The sequence below is a fragment of the Tursiops truncatus genome, chromosome 1 (assembly GCF_011762595.2).
Source record: "Tursiops truncatus isolate mTurTru1 chromosome 1, mTurTru1.mat.Y, whole genome shotgun sequence".
Taxonomy (NCBI): domain Eukaryota; kingdom Metazoa; phylum Chordata; class Mammalia; order Artiodactyla; family Delphinidae; genus Tursiops; species Tursiops truncatus.
Genome location: NC_047034.1, coordinates 118,332,908 through 118,354,147, shown reverse-complemented (window position 1 = coordinate 118,354,147; position 21,240 = coordinate 118,332,908). Strand labels below are relative to the sequence as shown.

The window sequence follows — 21,240 nt, the reverse complement described above, 5'->3', positions numbered from 1 at the left end:
GTCGGAAAACATGCTTGATGTGATTTCAGTTTTCTTAAATTTACCGAGGCTTGATTTGTGACCCAAGATGTGATCTGTCCTGGAGAATGTTTCATGTGCACTTGAGAAGAAAGTGTAATCTGTTGTTTTCAGATGGTCCTTTAAATATCAATTGAATCTATCTGGTCTATGGTGTCTTTTAAATCTTGTGTTTCCTTATTAATTTTCTGGATGATCTGTCCATTGGTGTAAGTGAGGTGTTAAAGTCCCCTATTATTGTGTTACTGTGGATTTTCTCTTTTATAGGTGTTAGCATTTGCCTTATGTGTTGAGGTGCTCCTATGTTAGGTGCATATATATTTATAATTGTTATATCTTCTTCTTGGATTGATCCCTTGATCATTATGTAGTGTCCTTCCTTGTCTCTTGTAACATTCTTTATTTTAAAGTCTATTTTATCTGATATGATTGTTGCTACTCCAGCTTTCTTTTGATTTCCATTTGCATGGAATATCTTTTTCCATCCCCTCACTTTCAGTCTGTATGCATCCCTAGTTCTGAACTGAGTCTCTTGCAGACAGCATATACATGGGCCTTGTTTTTGTATCCATTCAACAAGCCTGTGTCTTTTGGTTGGAGCATTAAATCCATTCACATTTAAGGTGATTATTGAAATGTATGTTCCTATCACCATTTTCTTAATTGTTTTGAGTTTGTTTTTGTAGGACCTTTTCTTTTGTGTTTCCCACTTAGAGAAGTTCCTTCAGCATTTGTTGTAGAGCTGGTTTGGTGCTGCTGAATTCTCTTAGCTTTTGCTTGTCTGAAGCTTTTGTTTTCTCCATTGAATCTGAATGAGATCCTTGCTGGGTAGAGTAATCTTGGTTATAGATGCTTCCCTTTCATCACTTTAAATATATCATGCCACTCCCTTTTGGCTTGTAGAGTTTATGCTAAGAAATCAGCTGTTAAGCTTATGGGAGTTCCCTTGTATATTGTTTGTCCTTTTTCCCTTGTTCCTTTTAATAATTTTTCTTTGTCTTTAATTTTTGTCAGTTTGATTACTGTGTGTCTTGGCGTGTTTCTCCTTAGGTTTATCCTACCTGGGACTTGGGTGCTCCCTGGACTTGGGTGGCTATTTCCTGGACTTGGGTGGCTTCCTGGACTTGGGTGGCTATTTCCTTTCCCATGTTAGGGAAGTTTTCGACTATAATCTCTTCACATATTTTCTCGGGTCCTTTCTCTGTCTCTTCTCCTTCTCGTACCCCTATAATATGAATGTTGTTGCGTTTAATGTTGTCCCAGAGGTCTCTAAGGCTGTCTTCATTTCTTTTCATTCTTTTTTTTAATTCTTTCCGCTGCAGTGAATTCCACCATTCTGTTTTTCAGGTCACTTATCCGTTCTTCTGCCTCAGTTATTCTGCTATTGATTCCTTCTAGTGTAGTTTTCATTTCAGTTATTGTATTGTTCATCTCTGTTTATTTGTTCTTTAATTCTCCTAGGTGTTTGTTTTTTAATTCTTCTAGGTCTTTGCTAAACATTTCTTGCATCTTCTTGATCTTTGCTGCCATTATTTTTCCGAGGTCCTAGATCATCTTCACTATCATTATTCTGAATTCTTTTTCTGGAAGGTTGCCTATCTCCACTTCATTTAGTTGTTTTTCTGGGGTTTTGTCTTGTTCCTTTATCTGGTACATAGTCTTCTGCCTTTTCATTTTGTCTGTCTTTCTGTGAATGTGGTTTTTGTTCCACAGGCTACAGAATTGTAGTTTTTCTTGCTTCTCCTGTCTGCCCTCTGATGGATGAGTCTATCTAAGAGGCTTGTGCCAGCTTTCTGATGGGAGGGACTGGTGGTGGGTAGAGCTGGCTGTTGCTCTGTTGGGCAGAGCTCAGTAAAACTTTAATCCACTTGTCTGCTGATGGGTGTGGCTGAGTTCCCTCCCTGTTGGGTGTTTGGCCTGAGGCGACTCAGCACTTGCACCTACCCGGCTCTTTGGTGGGGCTAATGGCAGACTCTGGGAGGGCTCACACCAAGGTGTACTTCCCAGAACTGCTGCCAGTGTCCTTGTCCCCGTGGTGAGCCACAACCACCCCCCACCTCTGCAGGAGACCCTCCAACACTAGCAGGTAGGTCTGGTTCAGTCTGCTACAGGGTCACTGCTCCTTCCCCTGGGTCCCGATGTGCACACTACTTTGTGCCCTCCAAGAGTGGAGTCTCTGTTTCACCCAGTCCTGTTGAAATCTTGCAATCAAATCCCACTAGCCTTCAAAGTCTGATTCTCTGGGAATTCCTCCTCCCATTGCTGGACTCCCAGGTTGGGAAGCCTGACATGGGGCTCAGAACCTTCACTCCAGTGGGTGGACTTCTGAGGTATAGTTGTTCTCCAGTTTGTGAGTCACCCACCCAGTGGTTATGGGATTTGATTTTATTGTGCTTGCGCCCCTCCTCCCATCTTATTGCGGCTTCTCCTTTGTCTTTGGTAGTGGGCTATCTTTTTTGGTGAGTTCCAGTGTCTTCCTGTCGATGATTGTTCAGCAGTTGTGATTCTGGTGCTCTCACAAGAGGGAGTAAGCGCACATCCTTCTACTTCGCCATCTTGAACCAATCTCTCCACATTGCATTTTTTTAAAAAAGAATTTCCTTTATGATAGGTGTTCAAATATCTGATAATTGGCTTAATAGAGAAGTCAAATTATGGTTGAGAGCATTTAAGTAATGACTTAAACTGTTTTCTTGAATATGGTCAAAGAAGCTGTTCTACTCACTTGTGTTGTCAGTATTCTATTTGACTCATGTTTAATTTATCAAATTTATTGTAATAAAATTGTTCTTTGTAGGTACTGAGAAGTCTTTCTCGCTTTGACTGGAGATCACAACATACGAAAGCTGTCCAACACCGTGAACCTGGATCAGGATTTAGTTTTGGTATATGTTTTGTTCTGTGTTTTGATTTTAAACTTTTGTTTGTTGTATGTATGCAGCTTTCTATATGTATTTATCTGAAACATGTTTGTAAACAAACTTAGTAATGTCTGTAAGTGAATAGAACCAATCACCATCCACAGGTTGTTCACAGTTAGTCATACCCATTCTTTCTGATCTTGTTTTCTTCTCCATCATAATACCCTATACATAAATCTGTATTAGCAGCATACATATATATTTCTGCCATTTTTCTTAAGTATATATCCCCAAATAAATAACAAATTCACTGCTACGTATGACTAGTCTTCAACTTAGAAATGAATGCAACAAATACTTCTTAAACACTTATTAGTTACAAAGTGCTAGGTGCCTGCTAATAAGCCAGAGCCTGGTTTGTCCATAATATATCTGAACTGCAGTTTGGTGCTAGTACATATGGTTCTCAGTTTGGGGATCAGCGAGCCATGTGGTGTCGGAGGGAAAAGGAATAAAATTTTGCTTCCCTTTTCTCTCTAAAATGAAGAGCCCCACCCAGGCAAAAAATTTGAAAAATAATCCCTTTCTTCAGCATCCTTTGCCCCCTAAAGTGCTTTTTGCTTCAAAATTATTATGTTTCCTCTAGTTGAAAACCCATTTTCTCAGTTCACTTGGTCTCAGAAAATAGTTAAAAGGCAGCTGAGCTAATTAACTCACACCCAGGTAGAAATAACAAACTCAAAACTCCCTAGGGTTATCATTTTTGGTTTTTATTTTATTTTTTAAGATTGTTAACATCTTTATAAAGTTTTTTTTTTTTTTAACAGAATTAAGTGAAAATTTTGAAACAGCATGAGGATAGCAGTTTGGGACACTGGATCTTATTTTCTTATTGAGATGTTAGCATAGGTTTGGTATGGTTGCTCCTTAGTTTCAGTTTGTCACGTACAGATTCATACTCAATAGTAAGAGACTAGCAGGAGAAATCTATGGTGGTTCGCTGACTGACAGAAGATGAGATAGATACAAGTGTTTAGGAGGGAGATTGTGGAGCTCAAGAAAAGGAATAGGGATAACACCTATGACCAGTTGCACCTGGTTGTTTAGCTATAAAATGGGGATAATATCTACAACAGAGGATTTATTTGAAGATTAAATTGTATGACATATGTGAAGTCCTAGCACATAGTAACTGGATCAAAGTAGGTTCTCAAATAATACGTAATAGATCCTTGCCTTCCCTCCCCTTTACCCACTCACAATTTTGATACGAATTGGCCCCAATTTTAGAAGTAAAGTTGTGATGTAGAGAACACTAGACTGAAATGCTAAGTATACTTTTATTGCTAATTCATTGTAAGACTCTGGAGCTATCGTTTCCTTAGTCTGGGCTTTTGTTTCCTTATTTATACAATGAGAGATTCAACACCGAATTTCTAATGTCTTTTATATTTTATTTCATACATCCCTATAGAAATGATTACTATACTCCTAAACATTCATGCTCATTCTTGCCTTTCTACCTTTTTTCTCATGCTTCTTACCTGAAATACCCTATATCTTTTTAAAATTTTACCTATCCTTTGATAGTATGGATTTTTAAAAGTATGGTGGTAATTGGCTTCTGTCCTCGGTCCAGTCACCCTATTCACTTCATTAATTTGAGAAGCTTTCCCACCACTTTTGCCAGTTGCTTTGTGCTAATTTATAAGCTTAAATTATCTGAGTTTAAAGGAGGAGTAAAATTGAAATTATGATATTAGTATTATATGATATTTTGGACCAAGTTTTATTGGTTTGTGGTCACTGGTCATATCTTATCTCCCTAATTAGATTGATTCTTGAGATCAGGGCATTGTCATATGTATTAGTTTTATTTCAGTGTTAGTCAAAGTTTGATGAGTCTGCTTTGGAACTAATAATAAGTAAGAAAAATTGTTTTTACCTTAACACTTGGAAGAGGAAAACTCAAGTTTATATCTGTTACTCATTTGTAAAAGCTAGAAATCTTACCTACTTTTTTGGCATGAGTATTGATATAGATTTATTCATATAGCACAGTGAAATCTTGATTAGTCTGAAGGCACATTGCAGTCTGACTTTCTTGTTATCCTGGTTTAAATTCTCCATTATAAATATAAATTTCCACATACTTCATTTCCCTCAACTCATTGTCCTATTTTAATGTTTTCTAAATAACTTTCCCTTAGCGTTCACTGAACAGCAGAAAGAATTTCAAGCTACTGCTCGTAAATTTGCCAGGGAGGAAATAATCCCAGTTGCTGCAGAATACGATAAGACTGGCGAGGTAGGTTTATGCATTTTAAGGAGAGAAAAGTCTTTGACATATTTTACAAGATTTTAAATATAAATAGATTTTAAATATAACTGGCTTTTATCTTTATTATTATTTTTTTCTTTCAGTACCCTGTCCCACTAATTAAAAGAGCCTGGGAACTTGGTTTATTGAATACACACATTCCAGAAAGTTGTGGTAAGCTTTCTTTACATTTTTAATTCTAGAATGCCTATGTACAAGAAGAATTTTGAAATTCTATTCAGTCATTCTTTCAGATATTTGTTGCCATTAAATGGCTTTCTACCTTTGTGCCACTGTTCAGACTTCAGTACTTGTCAGCTTTTAGAAGCCTTGTACTCAACACTTAGAGGCATTCTTCCTTCTTTATAACTGGTTCCGATGTTAACTTGATCCTAATCCTTGGTAACTTCTATCTCTACAGTTAGTTGATTTGTTGCATTTTAATTCTACCTTTGATTTTACATTTTATTGAGACTTTCCTTTCACTCCTTTCGTCAGTCAAAAGGTTAAAATTTTAGCAGAGTTGAATCAAGTTTTTACAAAATCAAGCTGAAACAGGAAGACAGGTCCAGATTACAAATAGTAAGAGAATTTTTTGAAATTTTAAAACTTATTTTAGAGAAGTATACTTTGTTACTGTACTAGCCAGAAAACTTTTAGTTTCTAGTGTTATAGATACTGTTTTTGCAAATTTGCTGTTAAAATCAATTAGGTTATATTGGAAGTAATTTAAATAGTTGACCCTTACTTCTATTGAGGTGTGCTATATGTTATAATGGGCTCTTAAAACATTTTGATACTGTAGGAGGTCTTGGACTTGGAACTTTTGATAGCTGTCTAATTACTGAAGAAATGGCTTATGGATGTACAGGGGTTCAGACTGCTATTGAAGGAAATTCTCTGGGGGTAAGTTACCTAGAAAATGAATTGCTTAACTGAGCTGTTGTTAATGAAACAGTACTAAGTTAGGTTAGCTGGTGGAACACAGTTTTCTTTAAAAAGGAACACGAGATTCTGCAGTGAAGCCTGGAGTTCTTTTCCATGAGTTGATCATTTTGGCTGTTGTATTTAGTACTTGGAGTCCTAGCTGTCTCTGTGGGAAACTGTACACTTTGGCTGTGGCTTCAGTGGCAATTCTTAGGTAAGGGCATTCAGGAGAAGGATTGGGATGGCTTGCTGCCACTGCTGGCAATGCTGAAATGTAGTGAGTAATTCTTAGGACACCTGATCATATATACCATGTCATTTATTGTAAATTTAATTCTTTTTTTGTTTGTTTATTTTTGTCTGCATTGGGTCTTCGTTGCTGTGGGCAGGCTTTCTCTAGTTGCAGTGAGTGGGGGCTGCTCTTCATTGCAGTGCGCAGGCTTCTCATTGCGTGGCTTCTCTTGTTGCGGAACACGGGCTCTAGGCACGTGGGCTTCAGTAGTTGTGGTGCACGGGCTCAGTAGTTGTGACTCACGAGCTCTAGAGCGCAGGGTCAGTAGTTGTGGCACACGGGCTTAGTTGCTCCGTGGCATGTCAGATCTTCCCGGACCAGGGCTCGAACCCGTGTCCCCTGCATTGGCAGGCGGATTCTTAACCACTGTGCCACCAGGGAAGTCCATAAATTTAATTCTCTACTTGTGTATCTTATTACAGTAGATTTTTATATATTATATTACCAACAAGTCCTATATAACTTTGTTTTATGAAAATACTTGGATTAATAGATTTATATCCTTGTGGTTTTAGCTCTCTAACTTAGAAGCAGAATAAAGGCCAATTCTTTGGACTTACCCTTGGGGAAAAATAGTTCTCATGTTTTGAATTAAGTATTTCAATTTACATACCTAATTTTAAAATATCTTGCTTTTTTAATATCACTTTTCTTTGGTTGATAGCAAATGCCTGTTATTATTGCTGGAAATGATCAACAACAGAAGAAATATTTGGGGAGACTGACTGAGGAGCCAATGATGTGTGTGAGTATGTGTAGCTGCTGCTTTATTTCACATTTAAAGAAGTGAATAAGTGTGCTCTTTTTCCCTTTCAGTCTGTATGTATACACTGGGCTACAGCACATTAAGGCAAAAGCAACATATTTAGGTACAGTGATGTTTCTGGAATGCCAGAAAGTGTCATAAAATAATCCTCTTGCTTATTTCCAGAAGAAAGATACCTACTTATAATGTTTCTGGGATGCCAGAAAAGTATCATAACAATCCTCTAGCTTATTTCCAGGAGAGTAATAGCTACTTAATGGAACACTCCAGAGCTCTAGAACTGAGCAGTTGTGTCAGGAAGTTCAGATGGAGTACATGACAGTAGGTGTTTGAACTAGTAGTTTTTTGAACTAATAAGAAATTAATATGACTGAAAAGATAACAGTTTGTTGTTGAATCACTGAGTGACTTCAGGAGGATATTTATAGATTTTATTTAATTTTCTGAGAACTACTCAACAATTTTTTTTTTTTTTTTTTCGGTATGGGGGCCTCTCACTGTTGTGGCCTCTCCTGTTGCAGAGCACAGGGTCAGGACGCACAGGCTCAGCGGCCATGGCTCACGGTCCCAGATGCTCCGCAGCATGTGGGATCTTCCCGGACCGGGGCATGAACCTATGTCCCCTGCATCGGCAGGCGGACTCTCAACCACTGCACCACCAGGGAAGCCCTCAACAAATTTTTAAATTGGAATTAATTTTGGCTGTGCCATGAGGCATGCGGGATCTTAGTTCCCCAACCAGGGATCAAATCTGTGCCCCTTGCAGTAGAAGCACAGAGTCTTAACCACTGGACTGCCAGGGAAGTCCCTAAATTGGATTTTTTTATGAAAGATATTCTTATACATTTTACACACATGCATGCTGCAGTTCTATACTGAAAGTGACTTTACATAGGATTTTTCTTTCTTTTGGTTATTAGTCAAACAGATTTCAGTCTAGGGTGTGATTGTGATACCAAAATATAGTAAATTGTTATCATTTTGAGCTGTGAGAATTGGTCTGAAAGAGTAGAAATTAGTATTTGAAAATAAATGTATTTTATTTATTTCAGGTACCTAAATTTCAGGTAAACTTATGAAGACATTTATATGTATTTCCTACTTAGTTGTCAATTTGTTTTAACAGGTGAGAGTTACTTAGTAGGCTAATTCTCAATATTGTCTAAGAATTGTGTGAAACATCCAGATTCTTTTCTTGTAATGTATATAATATTAGAAATAGGCTAAAAAATTGTAGCATAGAGATGCTTTGGAGAACCTAACTTATACACTGATATGAATATTTGTAATTATCTTACTGTTTATAAATAGGTATTTCTAAAATATTAGAGTCTTTAAAAGTAGTTCAAGTATTTTAAACATTTCTTTGGCAGTTTTGTTATTAATATCTTCAGTATATGTAAAAATACATTCACTCTAGTCCCTAAATTATTCTAACTTCTGAATTAATAAAGGTTTACTGTACATTTTCCCCCTTCTAGTGCATAATATTATTCAAATATGTATCTAGTGCAATTGATGTACTCAAAATATGAAGCCAAGGGTGAAAATGAAAATAATCAATAGGTATATTAATGAAAAATATTGATTAATTTCTACTGAGAGTCAGTTAACTCTCAATAATATTTATAAAATTATACTACATATAATATGTTTTATTTAAACTTTTTAGAATTAATATTTTAAAAACTTTCAGATTGTAAAAATAGTATAGAAGATTTAGAAAGGTATGAAGAAGAACAAAAACGTCTGTAATCCCTCAGATATGAAGTTAACTGCTATAACTGTCTTATTGTATACTCTATTAGATTTTTTAATACATATAAATGTATTTTTCACAATTAAGGTCATATTATATATGCAGTTTTACATCCTTTTTAACATAACGAGCATTTTCTTATGCTCTACTTCTTTTTAAATACTGTGATATTTATGACTACATAATATGCTATCTAATTGATGTACTATATATTATTTCACTATTCCCTATTGTTGAATATTTAAATTCCTTAGATTTTTGCTTTTAAAAATAATGTCGGACTTCCCTGCGTGGTGCAGTGGTTAGGAATCTGCCTGCCAATGCAGGGGACATGGGTTCGAGCCCTGGTTTGGGAAGATTCCACATGCTGCGGTACAGCTAAGCCCGTGCGCCACAACTACTGAACCTGCGCTCTAGAGCCCACGAGCCAACTACTGAGCCCGTGCATCACAACTACTGAAGCCCATGTGCCTAGAGCCCGTGCTCCGCAGCAAGAGAAGCCACTGCGATGAGAAGCCCATGCACCGCAACGAAGAGTAGCCCCTCCTCGACGCAACTAGAGAAAAGCCCACACGTAGCAACGAAGACCCAATGCAGCCAAAAATAAATAAATAAATTTATTAAAAAAAAATAATAATGTCATGGTAGGGGACTTCCCTGGTGGTCCAGTGGTAAAGAATCCACCTTACAATGCAGGGGACGTGGGTTTGATCCCCGGTCAGGGAACTAAGATCCCACGTGCTGCAGGGTAACTGAGCCCGTGCGACATAACTACTGAGCTCGTGTGCCTCAACTAGAGAGCCTGCGTGCTGCAAACTACAGAGCCCATGTGCCCTGGAACCCACGTGCCTCAACGACAGAGCCCAGACGTCCTGGGGCCTGTGCTCCACAACTAGAGAAGAGAAAACCTGCACGCCACATAAGAGAGAAGCCCGTGTGCCATAATGAAAGATCCTGCGTGCCTCAACGAAGGTCCCACATACCACAACTAAGACCTGAAGCACCCAATAAAAAAAATTAATAATAATAATAATGTCATGGTAAAAATTGATACAGAAAAAGATGATGAGTTTTTGGAGTTAATTTACAGTTACAGTGTTAGTGCATGTTCGTAAGACTTAATCTCTTACCAGATCATGTGATCAGTTATACTCTTGCTGAGGAAAGTGAGTACAGAAATAAATCAGGATGATACTATAATTATTTTTTAATACCACTTAGTGCAAAAACATTTTCTAAAAATCAAAACTAATTATATTATTGCATATATATTACACATATAGTATTAAAATATCAATAATAAGTTAGAAATCATATTTATTTTCAAAGATTGGATTAAATCTTTCAAAAAGTATATACCTAAAATATAGTATATATTTTAAAAAGTATATACCTAAAATATATGCAGTATTAGACAACTGGAAACAAGTATTAGACTACTAGGACAAGCTTGTTATGGGCAAGATATTCAGTAAACTTACTTGTCCAAACATGGTCTAAGAACTCATAAGTGTCTGAAAAAGCATAACATGATAAAGCAAACTCTTGTCATAAAACCATGTATTTCCAGTGGAACTGAGAAGTAGCTGAAATGTAACTGAACACTGAACTTGGGGTCCTAAGACCTGGCTTCAAGCCATATAATAGCAATATGATCTTATATAGTTACTTAGCCTCAAAGTCTCTTCTGTATTTTCTTCTGTATTGTTAATACACACCTATTTTGGTCGTATAACATCTAAAAAGATATAGTAAACATAAAACAAAATGCTTATGTTTTTATAAGAATATCTTCACATAGTGTCCCTTTTGCAAAAATATAGTAATTTCTTTCATACCTCATGGCCAGGGGATACTTTGTTTTTCTTTAACTGCCATTCATTCATCCATTCATTTACTCAATATCTGAGTTCCCTGCTATATGCCAGACTTCAGCTTATAGGCAGTTTACACTTGTAACTACAGTATAGTATTTTTTTTGTTTTGGTAAGTAGGAAGCACAGAGCCAGTTTTATAGTCCTCCATTAGTAATTATTTGAACCTCGAAGCATGTGTTGTAGTATATTATTCTTTCTGGTTTATCTTTATTTTCACTTCATTCCTGATTTTTTAAAAAGCATGCATTATATGAACTACCTCCAATCACTTTAGAGTGTAAGGCAAAAAAGAAAAAATTAGTAGAGAATGAATGCAAAATTGTTTAGTAAACTATACAAAGATAAGGTGGTGATATCATCACTAATAAAGAAAAGTATAATGTTCTACTCATTTTAAATATTTGAATACTGTGTACCAGGTGGACTTGGAATAAAACAATGAATAAAATTGGGCTCTTGGGACTTCCCTGGCAGCACAGTGGTTAAGAATCTGCCTGCCAATGCAGGGGACACGAGTTCGAGCCCTGGTCTGGGAAGATCCCACATGCCGCAGAGCAGCTAAGCCTGTGTGCCACAACTACTGAGCCTGCGCTCTAGAGCCAGTGAGCCACACCTACTGAGCCCGCATGCCACAACTACTGCAGCCCATGTGCCTAGGGCCTGTGCTCCACAAGAAAGAGAAGCCACTGCAATGAGAAGCCCGCACACTGCAACAAAGAGTAGCCCCCCTCGCTGCAACTGGAGAAAGCCCGTGCACAGCAACGAAGACCCAACACAGCCCCCCCGCCACAAAAAAATAAATAAATAAAAAACCCACCAAAACTGGGTTCCTGCTCATAGGTTAACAACCTGGTAGACCCTTAGATCCTTACCCAAAATGTATTATTCATAGAATTATAGAATTCATAGAATTATGCAAATTAAGTAAATAATAAATTCTTCATAAATAATTATGCATAAAAGAATGTTATTAATTTGCTTGACTTAAGAGAACAAGTTGCACTGGAAACAAAAATGGCTTCTGCTGAAAGAGCATTATAAAGTTAATTTTACTTACTAGGAAACAATCAAATAAGACAAGAGCAACTCTGAAGAACCAGCCATTGTGCATGGCAACACACAAACTCATACACTTCATAAGTTCTAAAAACTATGCCTTGGGCTTCACTGGTGGCACATTGGTTAAGAATCCACCTGCCAACGCACGGGACAGGAGTTTGAGCCGTGGTCTGGGAAGATCCCACATGCCGTGGAACAGTTAAGCCCGTGCGCCGCAACTACTGAGCCTGCACTCTCGAGCCTGCAAGCCACAACTACTGAAGCCCTCGTGCCTAGAGCCCGTGCTCCGCAACAAGAGAAGCCACCGCAATGAGAAGCCCGCGCACTGCAGCGAAGAGGAGCCCCCGCTTGCCGCAACTAGAGAAAGCCCGTGTGCAGCAACAAAGACCCAACACAGCCCAAAATAAGTAAGAATAAAATAAATTTATGAAAAAGTTAAAAAAAATAAAAACTATGCCTTATTATAAAGCAGAGGAATGTCTAATAGCATATTTCAGAGGAAAAGAAATTCCCAAAGTTACTTAAAATATAATTTTGGTACTTTAAAGAGTTATCTTTTCTGGGCAGTTCATTTGTATAATACTTTTTTTGTTGTGATGCTGAAAACATCTTTGAACATCTAGGTAGAAGAGTAATGCAGTTAACCTACATGACACCTGAATCTCCTCTATAGCACACCTGTGAAAAGGCCATCTAGCTCATGTTTTCATGTCTAGGAGCCTCAACTTCCTGAAGCAGCTCCATTTGGGAGTGTCCCTGACTGTTAGAAAGCTCTTCTAGATTGCATGCTTCTGAGGGAAAGGATTGTGTCATTTCCTTTTATAACTTCACCACCTGATACCATAATAGGTGTTCAATAAGTTTGAATAATTTCACACTAGTTTTCTCCTATCAGTTCAAATCCTCTCCCTTGGCTGTATAGCCCTTCAGGTATTTTAATATGGCTGTCATGTGGCTCTTACTTTTTTCTAAGCAAATTAGCCCCAATTTTTTCATCTTTTCTTCATTACAACACAGTAAAGTCCCACCGCCTTCTTAGTAATCATTGACTCAAAAATATTATTATAGAGCTAAATGTAGTACTCTAGTATGGTCTGATGAGTACAGAGTAGCATGGTTCCATCACTCTTATTTTAGATACTTTTTTTTTTTTTAATATCCCCTCCTGGCCTTGCCCCCACCCCCCACCTTCATTTTAAACTGGAGCTGATTCAAACCTGCTGCTCTTGGAAATAGGCCATCAGTATAGTCTGCAACAGAAAGATGATCTGCAAGGGGATGTGAGTGTGAGAGAGCAGGGCAATCAGAAAGAATGAGAAAATGAGACAGGTGAATGGAAAAGGTGAATAAACAGAGGATGATGAAGGAGGGAGAAAGACTGAAAGATTAAAATGTTGGGCTGAGTGGGGAGCTTGAAGAGAAGGGAGTTACTGAAAGCCTCGAGTTGGAGCAAGTCTGGAGCTGATCCTTCTGGGCCGTGTTCTCTCTCACAGATCCAGAGGGTTGCAATAAAGATGTGTCTCTTTGAGATTTTCCAGGTCTCTTTCTCATAAATCCGTATTTTCTTCTTAATTAAGGTCTTCTGGACCAAAGGTGTCATCCAAGAATTGTGTAAAGAGCACAAAGATAGGAAGAGGTAGATACTATTCTTTTGTAAATATAGCTTATAGCATTAGCACTGTTGATTTACATAAAGCTTACTCTTGACTTAAGTTGGCAAATCAGTCTCCCTGTCTCGTGTTAAGTTTTGGTATATTCACTGAGTAGTCTATTAAGTCTCCAGTTCCAGCCCTTATCTCTCGCCTGACCTTTACCCTCCTATATGAACTTATCTATTAGACATTTCTTCCTAGCTAGACTCAAATATGTTTTTTTTCCAACTTGTATTTTTATTTATTTATTTATTTTATTTACTTATTTTTGGCTGTGTTGGGTCATCGTTTCTATGCGAGGGCTTCCTCTAGTTGCGGTGAGTGAGCGCCACTCTTCATCGCGGTGTGCGGGTCTCTCACTGTCGCAGCCTCTCGTTGTGGAGCACAAGCTCCAGACGCACAGGCTCAGTAGTGTGGCTCACGGCCCTAGTTGCTCCGCGGCATGTGGGATCTTCCCAAACCAGGGCTTGAACCCATGTCCCCTGCATTGGCAGGCAGATTCTCAACCACTGCGCCACCAGGGAAGCCCTAGACTCAAATATCTTAAGTGAAGTGTGTCCCAAACCAAATTATTTTCTTCCCACTCTATAGTACTGCTTCTCTTTGAGATTATCCCTAATTAGAAGCTTCCTAAACTAAAAAATTGAGTCATCATAACATCCTCTTTAGCTCTCCAACATCCTATTCAGTCATTGTGTCCTGTGGATTTCACACCACAATTCTAAACTTCATCTTATCTTCTTGCCTTATCTTGCTTCTTAGTTTAAGCTTTCTTTCTTGCATAATTTGTGTCCCTAACTCCACTCTTATGTAGGTATTTATGCCACTTACTAGATCTGTGAACTTGGGAAAATTACTTAACCTCACTGTCTCAGTTTCCTTATTTATAAAATGTAGACACCTAGTACTTGTGTCATAAGAATTATTGTGAGGTTTAAATGAGTCAAGTACTTAGAACAGCACCTGGAAGATAGTAAAAAGTTATTATTATTATCTCCCCTTAAATCTGTCCTTTATACTTCTGTAATAATAAACTATCTAAAATGTAAATCTGTCACTTTCCTGCATTTACAAAAACATTGTGTTTCCATTTCATCAATAGCAGTGGTATCTAATATTTTTTTTTAGTTTGTGAACGCGTTTTAGAATCTGACATCCTCAGAAAAATGCATGTATATTCCTCACTTTTCCGCACTAGGCTGCTCTGGATTTCCCTGAAGCCCAGGTTCTGTGGCACAATAGCAAGTGTTTGATAAACTTCTGTTGAATGCATAAAAGTCTGCTCTCCTTAGCATGGCATACACCTCAGCCTCCAGGACCAGGTCCCTGGCTGCCTTTTTAGCCTGTTTTCATGGCTTTCACTTTCATACTTTACATTCCAGTACTGAACTGCTAGTACTTTGCCTTGTACAACTGCTGTTTCATTCTTCCATGCCTAGATCTGCTTGCCTCACTTATTTGTCCTTCAAGACTTATCTCCTTCAACGAGTATTACTTATTATTCTTCTTTTCATCTTACTTACCACTCATCACCTCCCACCCTCTACAGGTCTAAGTAGTCATTTCTAATGTCCCTATGTACCCTTACTACTTTGAATTAAAATTAACTGTTAAGGTTTCTCTCTTTGGACTATAAGTACCTTAAGGGTAAGGAACTTGTGTCTTTAGGCCTTGTATTCCCAGTACCTGTCACTCAGTAAACTTGAATGAACTTCAGCTACCCATTGCTTGCCTTCCACCACTCCCTTTATCCATTCTGCTTACATCTTGTCACACATCTGTTGAAGAGCCTTAATTAAGAGGCTTCCCTTTTTCCACCAGATAAAATTTTAACTTCTTAGTGTAATATAAAGTGTTCTTTGTCATCTGTTCCCTTCTTTTCTTTCCAGACTAATTTCTACCATTCCCTTACATGCACAGAATGCATAGAATCTGGTACTTTTGTATCACAAACACTGAGTAACCCTGCTTCTTATCTCGGTATCATTGCATATGTATTACTTCTTCCTGGAATACACATTCCCCCTTTTCCTTACCGCCTAAGAATTCCTTTTCCTTTTTGAGACCTAATTTAAACATCACCTCTGGGAAGCTTTCTGACACCCTAAAGCTAAGATAGTTTCTTAAGCCCATTGTGTGTGACTTTAATACTTAGATATATAATTACAATATAATATTCATCTCCACTGCTACATTGTAAAAATCTTGAAGACAGGATGTCTTTCATCTCTGGCTCTTCCATCTCCTCCTTCATAACCTGGTAAATGGTAGATACTACTCAATAAATGTTTGGATGAATGAGTTTGTGTGAAATTTATTTAACTTGGTTGAAGATACCTAACAATGTAATTTTTGATATGGTTTATTGGTATCCTACATCTAGTTTTAAATTACATATTAAATGTTTTTACATTTGAGTAGTTTGATTCTGTAAGAACATTTTATTGTTAAGTATTTTAAAGTATTTAAAATACTGACTTAAAAAATAAAATACCCTCCTGGTTCTAAATGTTCATAATTTAATAATTAACATATAATTATTTTCTCTTATTTCCATATATTCAAGGCCTACTGTGTAACAGAACCTGGAGCAGGCTCTGATGTAGCTGCTATAAAGACCAAAGCAGAAAAAAAAGGAGATGAGTATATTATTAATGGTCAGAAGATGTGGATAACCAATGGAGGAAAAGCTAATTGGTATGTTGTTTAAAACCTCTCTATATTGATTCTTAAATGCTTTATATTCAGAATCTCCCCCTCTCTCCTTCCTTTATTATTAAACTACCACAATTAAGACAAGTTTTATTCATGGAACTGGAGGGTCCATAAAGGATTATAAATAGTTCAGTGATTTTCACAAACTATTCTTAAGTCCTGAACTATTTCTTCAAATTGTATCAGAAGTTTAATTTGTAAAATAAAATAAAACAAAAACACCTGCTCTGGTTGAATCTGATTAGGAAAGCTAGAGTTCCCTCTACTTGGCTTACTACCCCCACTCTCCCTAGCCCATACCAGGATCCTTGGAAACGTTCCCCTAAGATTCTGAGGAAAAAGGAAAGCCATTGGTATAGCACATTTCTCTGCTTCTGAGCAATAAGTTTAGAGAGGACAGAATTTTACTTTAATAAAATCTAAGAGGTCCAAATATATAGGTCCAAAAATAATGACATGCAGTTCAACAAAGGATCATAAAATCCTTTGTATTAATATAAAATTTTGAAGGAAAACATATTTGATAGCATTATTTGTGGAAAAAAGATGAAGAAAGGTTCTATAGGAATGAACAGTGTGATGTATCTGCCTTTAAGAAGCGAATGTAATTTCTTGCTGAAGTAATAGAAGTATAGCATCAAACAAGCAGGAAAAAAAATGGTAACATTTCTGGGCAACACTTTTTAAGACATGCATTGACAAAATGAAATAAATTCAGAAGCAAGTAAATGTCCTTCATTAGGGTGAGCACAGAAAACATGTCCTATGAAGAGTAAAGGAATTAGATTTGGTTGTGTAGGAAGAATTTAAAAATTTTTAAAATAATGTCTCATACATGGAAGAGTAGGCTTGTATGTTTGCTCCAAAAGTCAGTTTAGAATAAATGTGTGAAAGTGAGAAAAATGTAAAGTATAGCTCAACATAAACACAAGAATTTCAACAACAGTTCTATCTAGTGTGTGTTAAGTGGTCATGGGAAAAATGTATTTACTCATCACTGCAAGTATATAAATAGAAACTTATAGAAGAAGGACCTTCTGGTGATTGGTATAATGAACTAAAAATGGGCTATCTTTCCTTGTCTGCAAAAATTCTGATTATATATGTGTGCTCTTCGGTGCTATTTTTTGTCAAGAAAAGCATTATTCCTGAGAGTGAGTTTACTGTTTATTTTAAATATGTCAATCACTTTATGAGTGTCCAGTATTATGGAGTGCTATATCATTATCTTTAAGTAAGTTATCATAATATCACAAGTAATAAAAAAGTGAAGAAACGATTAAAATGTAACAAGTTGAGGGAAATCCAACAATGCAAGTAGAAGCTTTCACAATTTTAATAATTGATTAAGTACAGCGCATCATGTAGTAAGACAAATTAGGTAATATATGAAACTAGAAAACAATTTTTACTATTTTTTAAACTATTAAGTGAAACTGTAGAGTAGATGATAGTTTATTAGTTTTTTTTTTTTTTTTTTTTTCGGTACGCGGGCCTCTCACTGTTGTGGCCTCTCCCATTGCGGAGCACAGGCTCCGGACGCACAGGCCCAGCCGCCATGGCTCACAGGCCCAGCCGCTTAGCGGCATGTGGGATCCTCCCGGACCGGGGCACGAACCTGTGTCCCCTGCATCGGCAGACGGACTGTAAACCACTGTGCCACCAGGGAAGCCCAGTTTATTACTTTTAAGGATAGAAAATAAATTCGTTGTTTAAGAAATTAAAAAAAAAAATTCTCCTATACCAGGCTATTTAGAACATGGGTTACATGGATATTTGGATGTTTTGCCTTTTTTCCTCATGTTTTATTTTTAAATCTTCCTGGGAAGAATTCTTCTGGAGAGAAAACCCAGGAGATATTCATAATTCAGCTGTAACACAAACTCTGATTTTGCTGCATGAAGAGGACAGTAGTCAGAACATAGGGGTCACTATCTCATTTCTTTTCACAGGCAGCCCCATTTACCCTCCTTTTCCAGATAACTTGTCCCTTAAATACTTAAACTAGTTTTGGGAAAGAAAAAGTGACAGTTCCAACACACACATACTTTATTTTATGTCATCTTGATACAAGGAATTTTTACTTGTCAATCAAACTACAAAAAAGTTAGATACCATATTAGTTAAGAAGTAAATGTGGGGTGAAATACTAGCTCTGCCATGCTGTAAGTATGTGACCTGGGTGAGCTTTTAAACCTCTCTGATTCTTCATTTCTTCATCTATAAAATGGGGGTAATAATAATTGGGACTGTTGGGAGGATTAACTGAGATGGGAGTCACCATATGCTATCTGCTGATACCATTCTCTATCATCATGTATGTATATGTGTATTAGGTATTTTTTATTGGCTCGTTCTGATCTGGATCCTAAGGCTCCTGCTAGTAAAGCCTTTACTGGATTTATTGTGGAAGCAGACACCCCAGGAGTACAGATTGGAAGAAAGGTAAAGTATGTATTTATCAGTGATTAAGGCCTCCAATATTATTATTATTATTTTTTTTTTGCAGTACGTGGGCCTCTCACTGTTGTGGCCTCTCCCGTTGCGGAGCACAGGCTCCGGACGCGCAGGCTCAGCGGCCATGGCTCACGGGCCTAGTCGCTCCGAGGCATGTGGGATCTTCCTGGACCGGGGCACGAACCCGTGTCCCCTGCATCGGCAGGCGGACTCTCAACCACTGCGCCACCAGGGAAGCCCTCCAATATTATTTTAACTATAAATTTCAAAATTACTAATTTCAGTTTCCTTTATTGAAAACATTTTGGTTGTATTAAGTTGCAATGAAAATAAATCTGCTTTTGATATTATTGGGTGAAATAGTCCTTGCTAAAGATTTTTAAGTTGAGAATAGTCGTGTCAAGTAATTATTTGAAAGAGTAGCCATTCTTGGTGCCAGTCTATGGAGAATGCCAATAACAGCTGTGAGGGATAATGAAGCAGAAATCAAACTATCATTTGTATGGCCTGCCCAGTAATAGAGTTTTAGATATTTCAAAACATTTCCCCATTCTTTTTCTTTGCTCACAGCAACCTTTCATGTAGGATAAGTGGCATTATGCCCATTTTATGGATTAAAACAATGTGACATAAGTTGATTACCCAAGTTCATACAACACTAAGAGAAAAATCTTTTCCTGAGAAAGTGTAGAAATGGCAAAGAGCCTTGAATGTGAGAAGGCAAGAAAAATTTTATTTGAACAAGAAAAGGTAATTTAACATATTTGAAAAGGATAGTAATATGGGGAACTTCCCTGGTGGCGCAGTGCTTAAGAATCCACCTGCCAGTGCAGGAGACATGGGTTCGATCCCTGGTCCAGGAAGATCCCATGTGCCACGGAGCAACTAAGCCCGTGTGCCACAACTACTGAGCCTGCGCTCTAGAGCCCACGTGCCGGAACTACTGAGCCCACATGCTCTAGGGCCCGCGTGCTGCAACTACTGAGCCCATGTGCTGCACCTGCTGAAGCCAGTGCGCCTACAGCCCATGCTGCGCAACAAGAGAAGCCACCGCAATGAGAAGCCTATGCACCGCAACGAAGAGTAGCCCCTGCTCGCTACAACTAGAGAAAGTCTGCGTGCAGCAATGAAGACCCAACATAGCCCAAAATAAAAATAATATATTAAAAAAAAAGAAACAAAAGCATAGTAATCTGAATGCATGGATATAATTTAAGCAGTAGCATTTAAAGTAGACTAAAGAGAAAAGAGTTTAAAATTTAGTAAATCAAAGAAGGAAAGAAATGAAGTCATTAAAGTAGTCCTAGTGAGAGCTAAGGAAGCATGATTTAAGATTATAACTCTGAGAAAAGGAAGAGGAGATGCAGTTTTACAAATGTAAAACTCTTTTTTTTCAAAGTGAATTTGTAAAAAAGAAAACCTATTAATGACTAAATGATGTCTATATCTAAGGCAAAGGAGGGATTATGGAAGTTAATTAAGAGTTACATCAATTTTCTTCCAAATGGGTAAAGGTTCAGATTATCTTGTCAGATATTAGACTAAGGGTGACATAACCTGAACTGGAAAGGCTACTTTGAGTTGACCAAGTTATGCAAACTTCTAAACCAATCATATGTATTTGTATGTTTTATTAAAAGCCATGAGAATCTCTCTTTTGTACCAAAGCCTCTTCAAAATGGAAGCATGTTGCTAATGTATGTAAGAGGGGTACTTTCCCTTTTAGGCCATAGAATGTTAAAAGTGGAAGATACCCTACACATTTTTTGTGGTCTGTTTGCTGAACACTGAAACTGAAATCCAAGTGAAATGATTTGCTCAAGGTTACATACTTAAGAGGCAGAGTTGAGATCAGTGCTAATGTGTCCTAGAAACTTGCCTAGTGCAGTTTCCTATGCTGTATTATTCTATACTTTCTTTTAAGATAGATATTAAAGGTAGACTGCACTTTACAAATAAAAATATAATGAGATTATTGTATATAACAAAATAGAAGTACTAAGAATTGTTGTGCTTCTTCCAAGCAATTGGTTTCTTTTTATTCATGTTTCATTCGTTTTTCCTTTTAGGGATGTTTGCTAGAAAACTCAGGGCCAAATTTATGGCCGTCTCTAGAAAATGTAAAGGTCCTGACAGATTATATTTTATTACATAGTAAACCAATTTCTGATTTTATCTTGCTATGTCTAGTCTCACTTTCCTTTTTCCCATATTCTAACTTTAAAAAAAATCTCTAATTCAATAACTATTTATTATTGAGTTCATACTATATGCTAGGCATTATTCAAGGTATTGAGATACTGTATTGATCAATACAGAAAAAAATTAGATCCTGCCCTTGAGGATCTAATTTTCTAGTGAGAGAGATAGATAGTTATATTGTATATATTTAAATCTCCTTAAGTCTTTTTTGAAATTATCAGAATTTTACAAATTTGTGAAATCTGATGTTTTTCAAAATGTTTTGTGTTTTAGAAATTATATGGCTTGAGATGAGTCCAGGAAGCATTTTGGTTTTAAATGTTCTGGTGTTTGGG

At 37.2% G+C, this 21,240-nt stretch overlaps 1 protein-coding gene across 6 annotated transcripts in view; it reads left to right on the top strand.

Moving 5' to 3' along the window:
• ACADM (acyl-CoA dehydrogenase medium chain) overlaps window positions 1-21,240 on the top strand; it is a 49,018-nt gene that overhangs the window by 6,905 nt on the left and 20,873 nt on the right. For 3 of the 6 annotated variants that reach the window (XR_012324224.1, XM_019919880.3, XM_073788278.1), the window contains exons 2-8: window positions 2,816-2,903; window positions 5,090-5,187; window positions 5,304-5,373; window positions 6,005-6,105; window positions 7,083-7,163; window positions 16,098-16,228; window positions 18,583-18,691. Coding sequence is in view for 5 of the 6 variants with exons in the window: in XM_019919880.3 (XP_019775439.1) it covers window positions 2,816-2,903; window positions 5,090-5,187; window positions 5,304-5,373; window positions 6,005-6,105; window positions 7,083-7,163; window positions 16,098-16,228; window positions 18,583-18,691 (678 nt within the window). In the remaining variant the exon portion in view is untranslated. Of the gene's footprint in view, window positions 1-2,815; window positions 2,904-5,089; window positions 5,188-5,303; window positions 5,374-6,004; window positions 6,106-7,082; window positions 7,164-12,267; window positions 12,287-13,496; window positions 13,516-16,097; window positions 16,229-18,582; window positions 18,692-21,240 lie in introns of those variants that run through there. The other 3 variants (XM_019919881.3, XM_073788287.1, XM_073788283.1) reach the window with 3 other exon arrangements.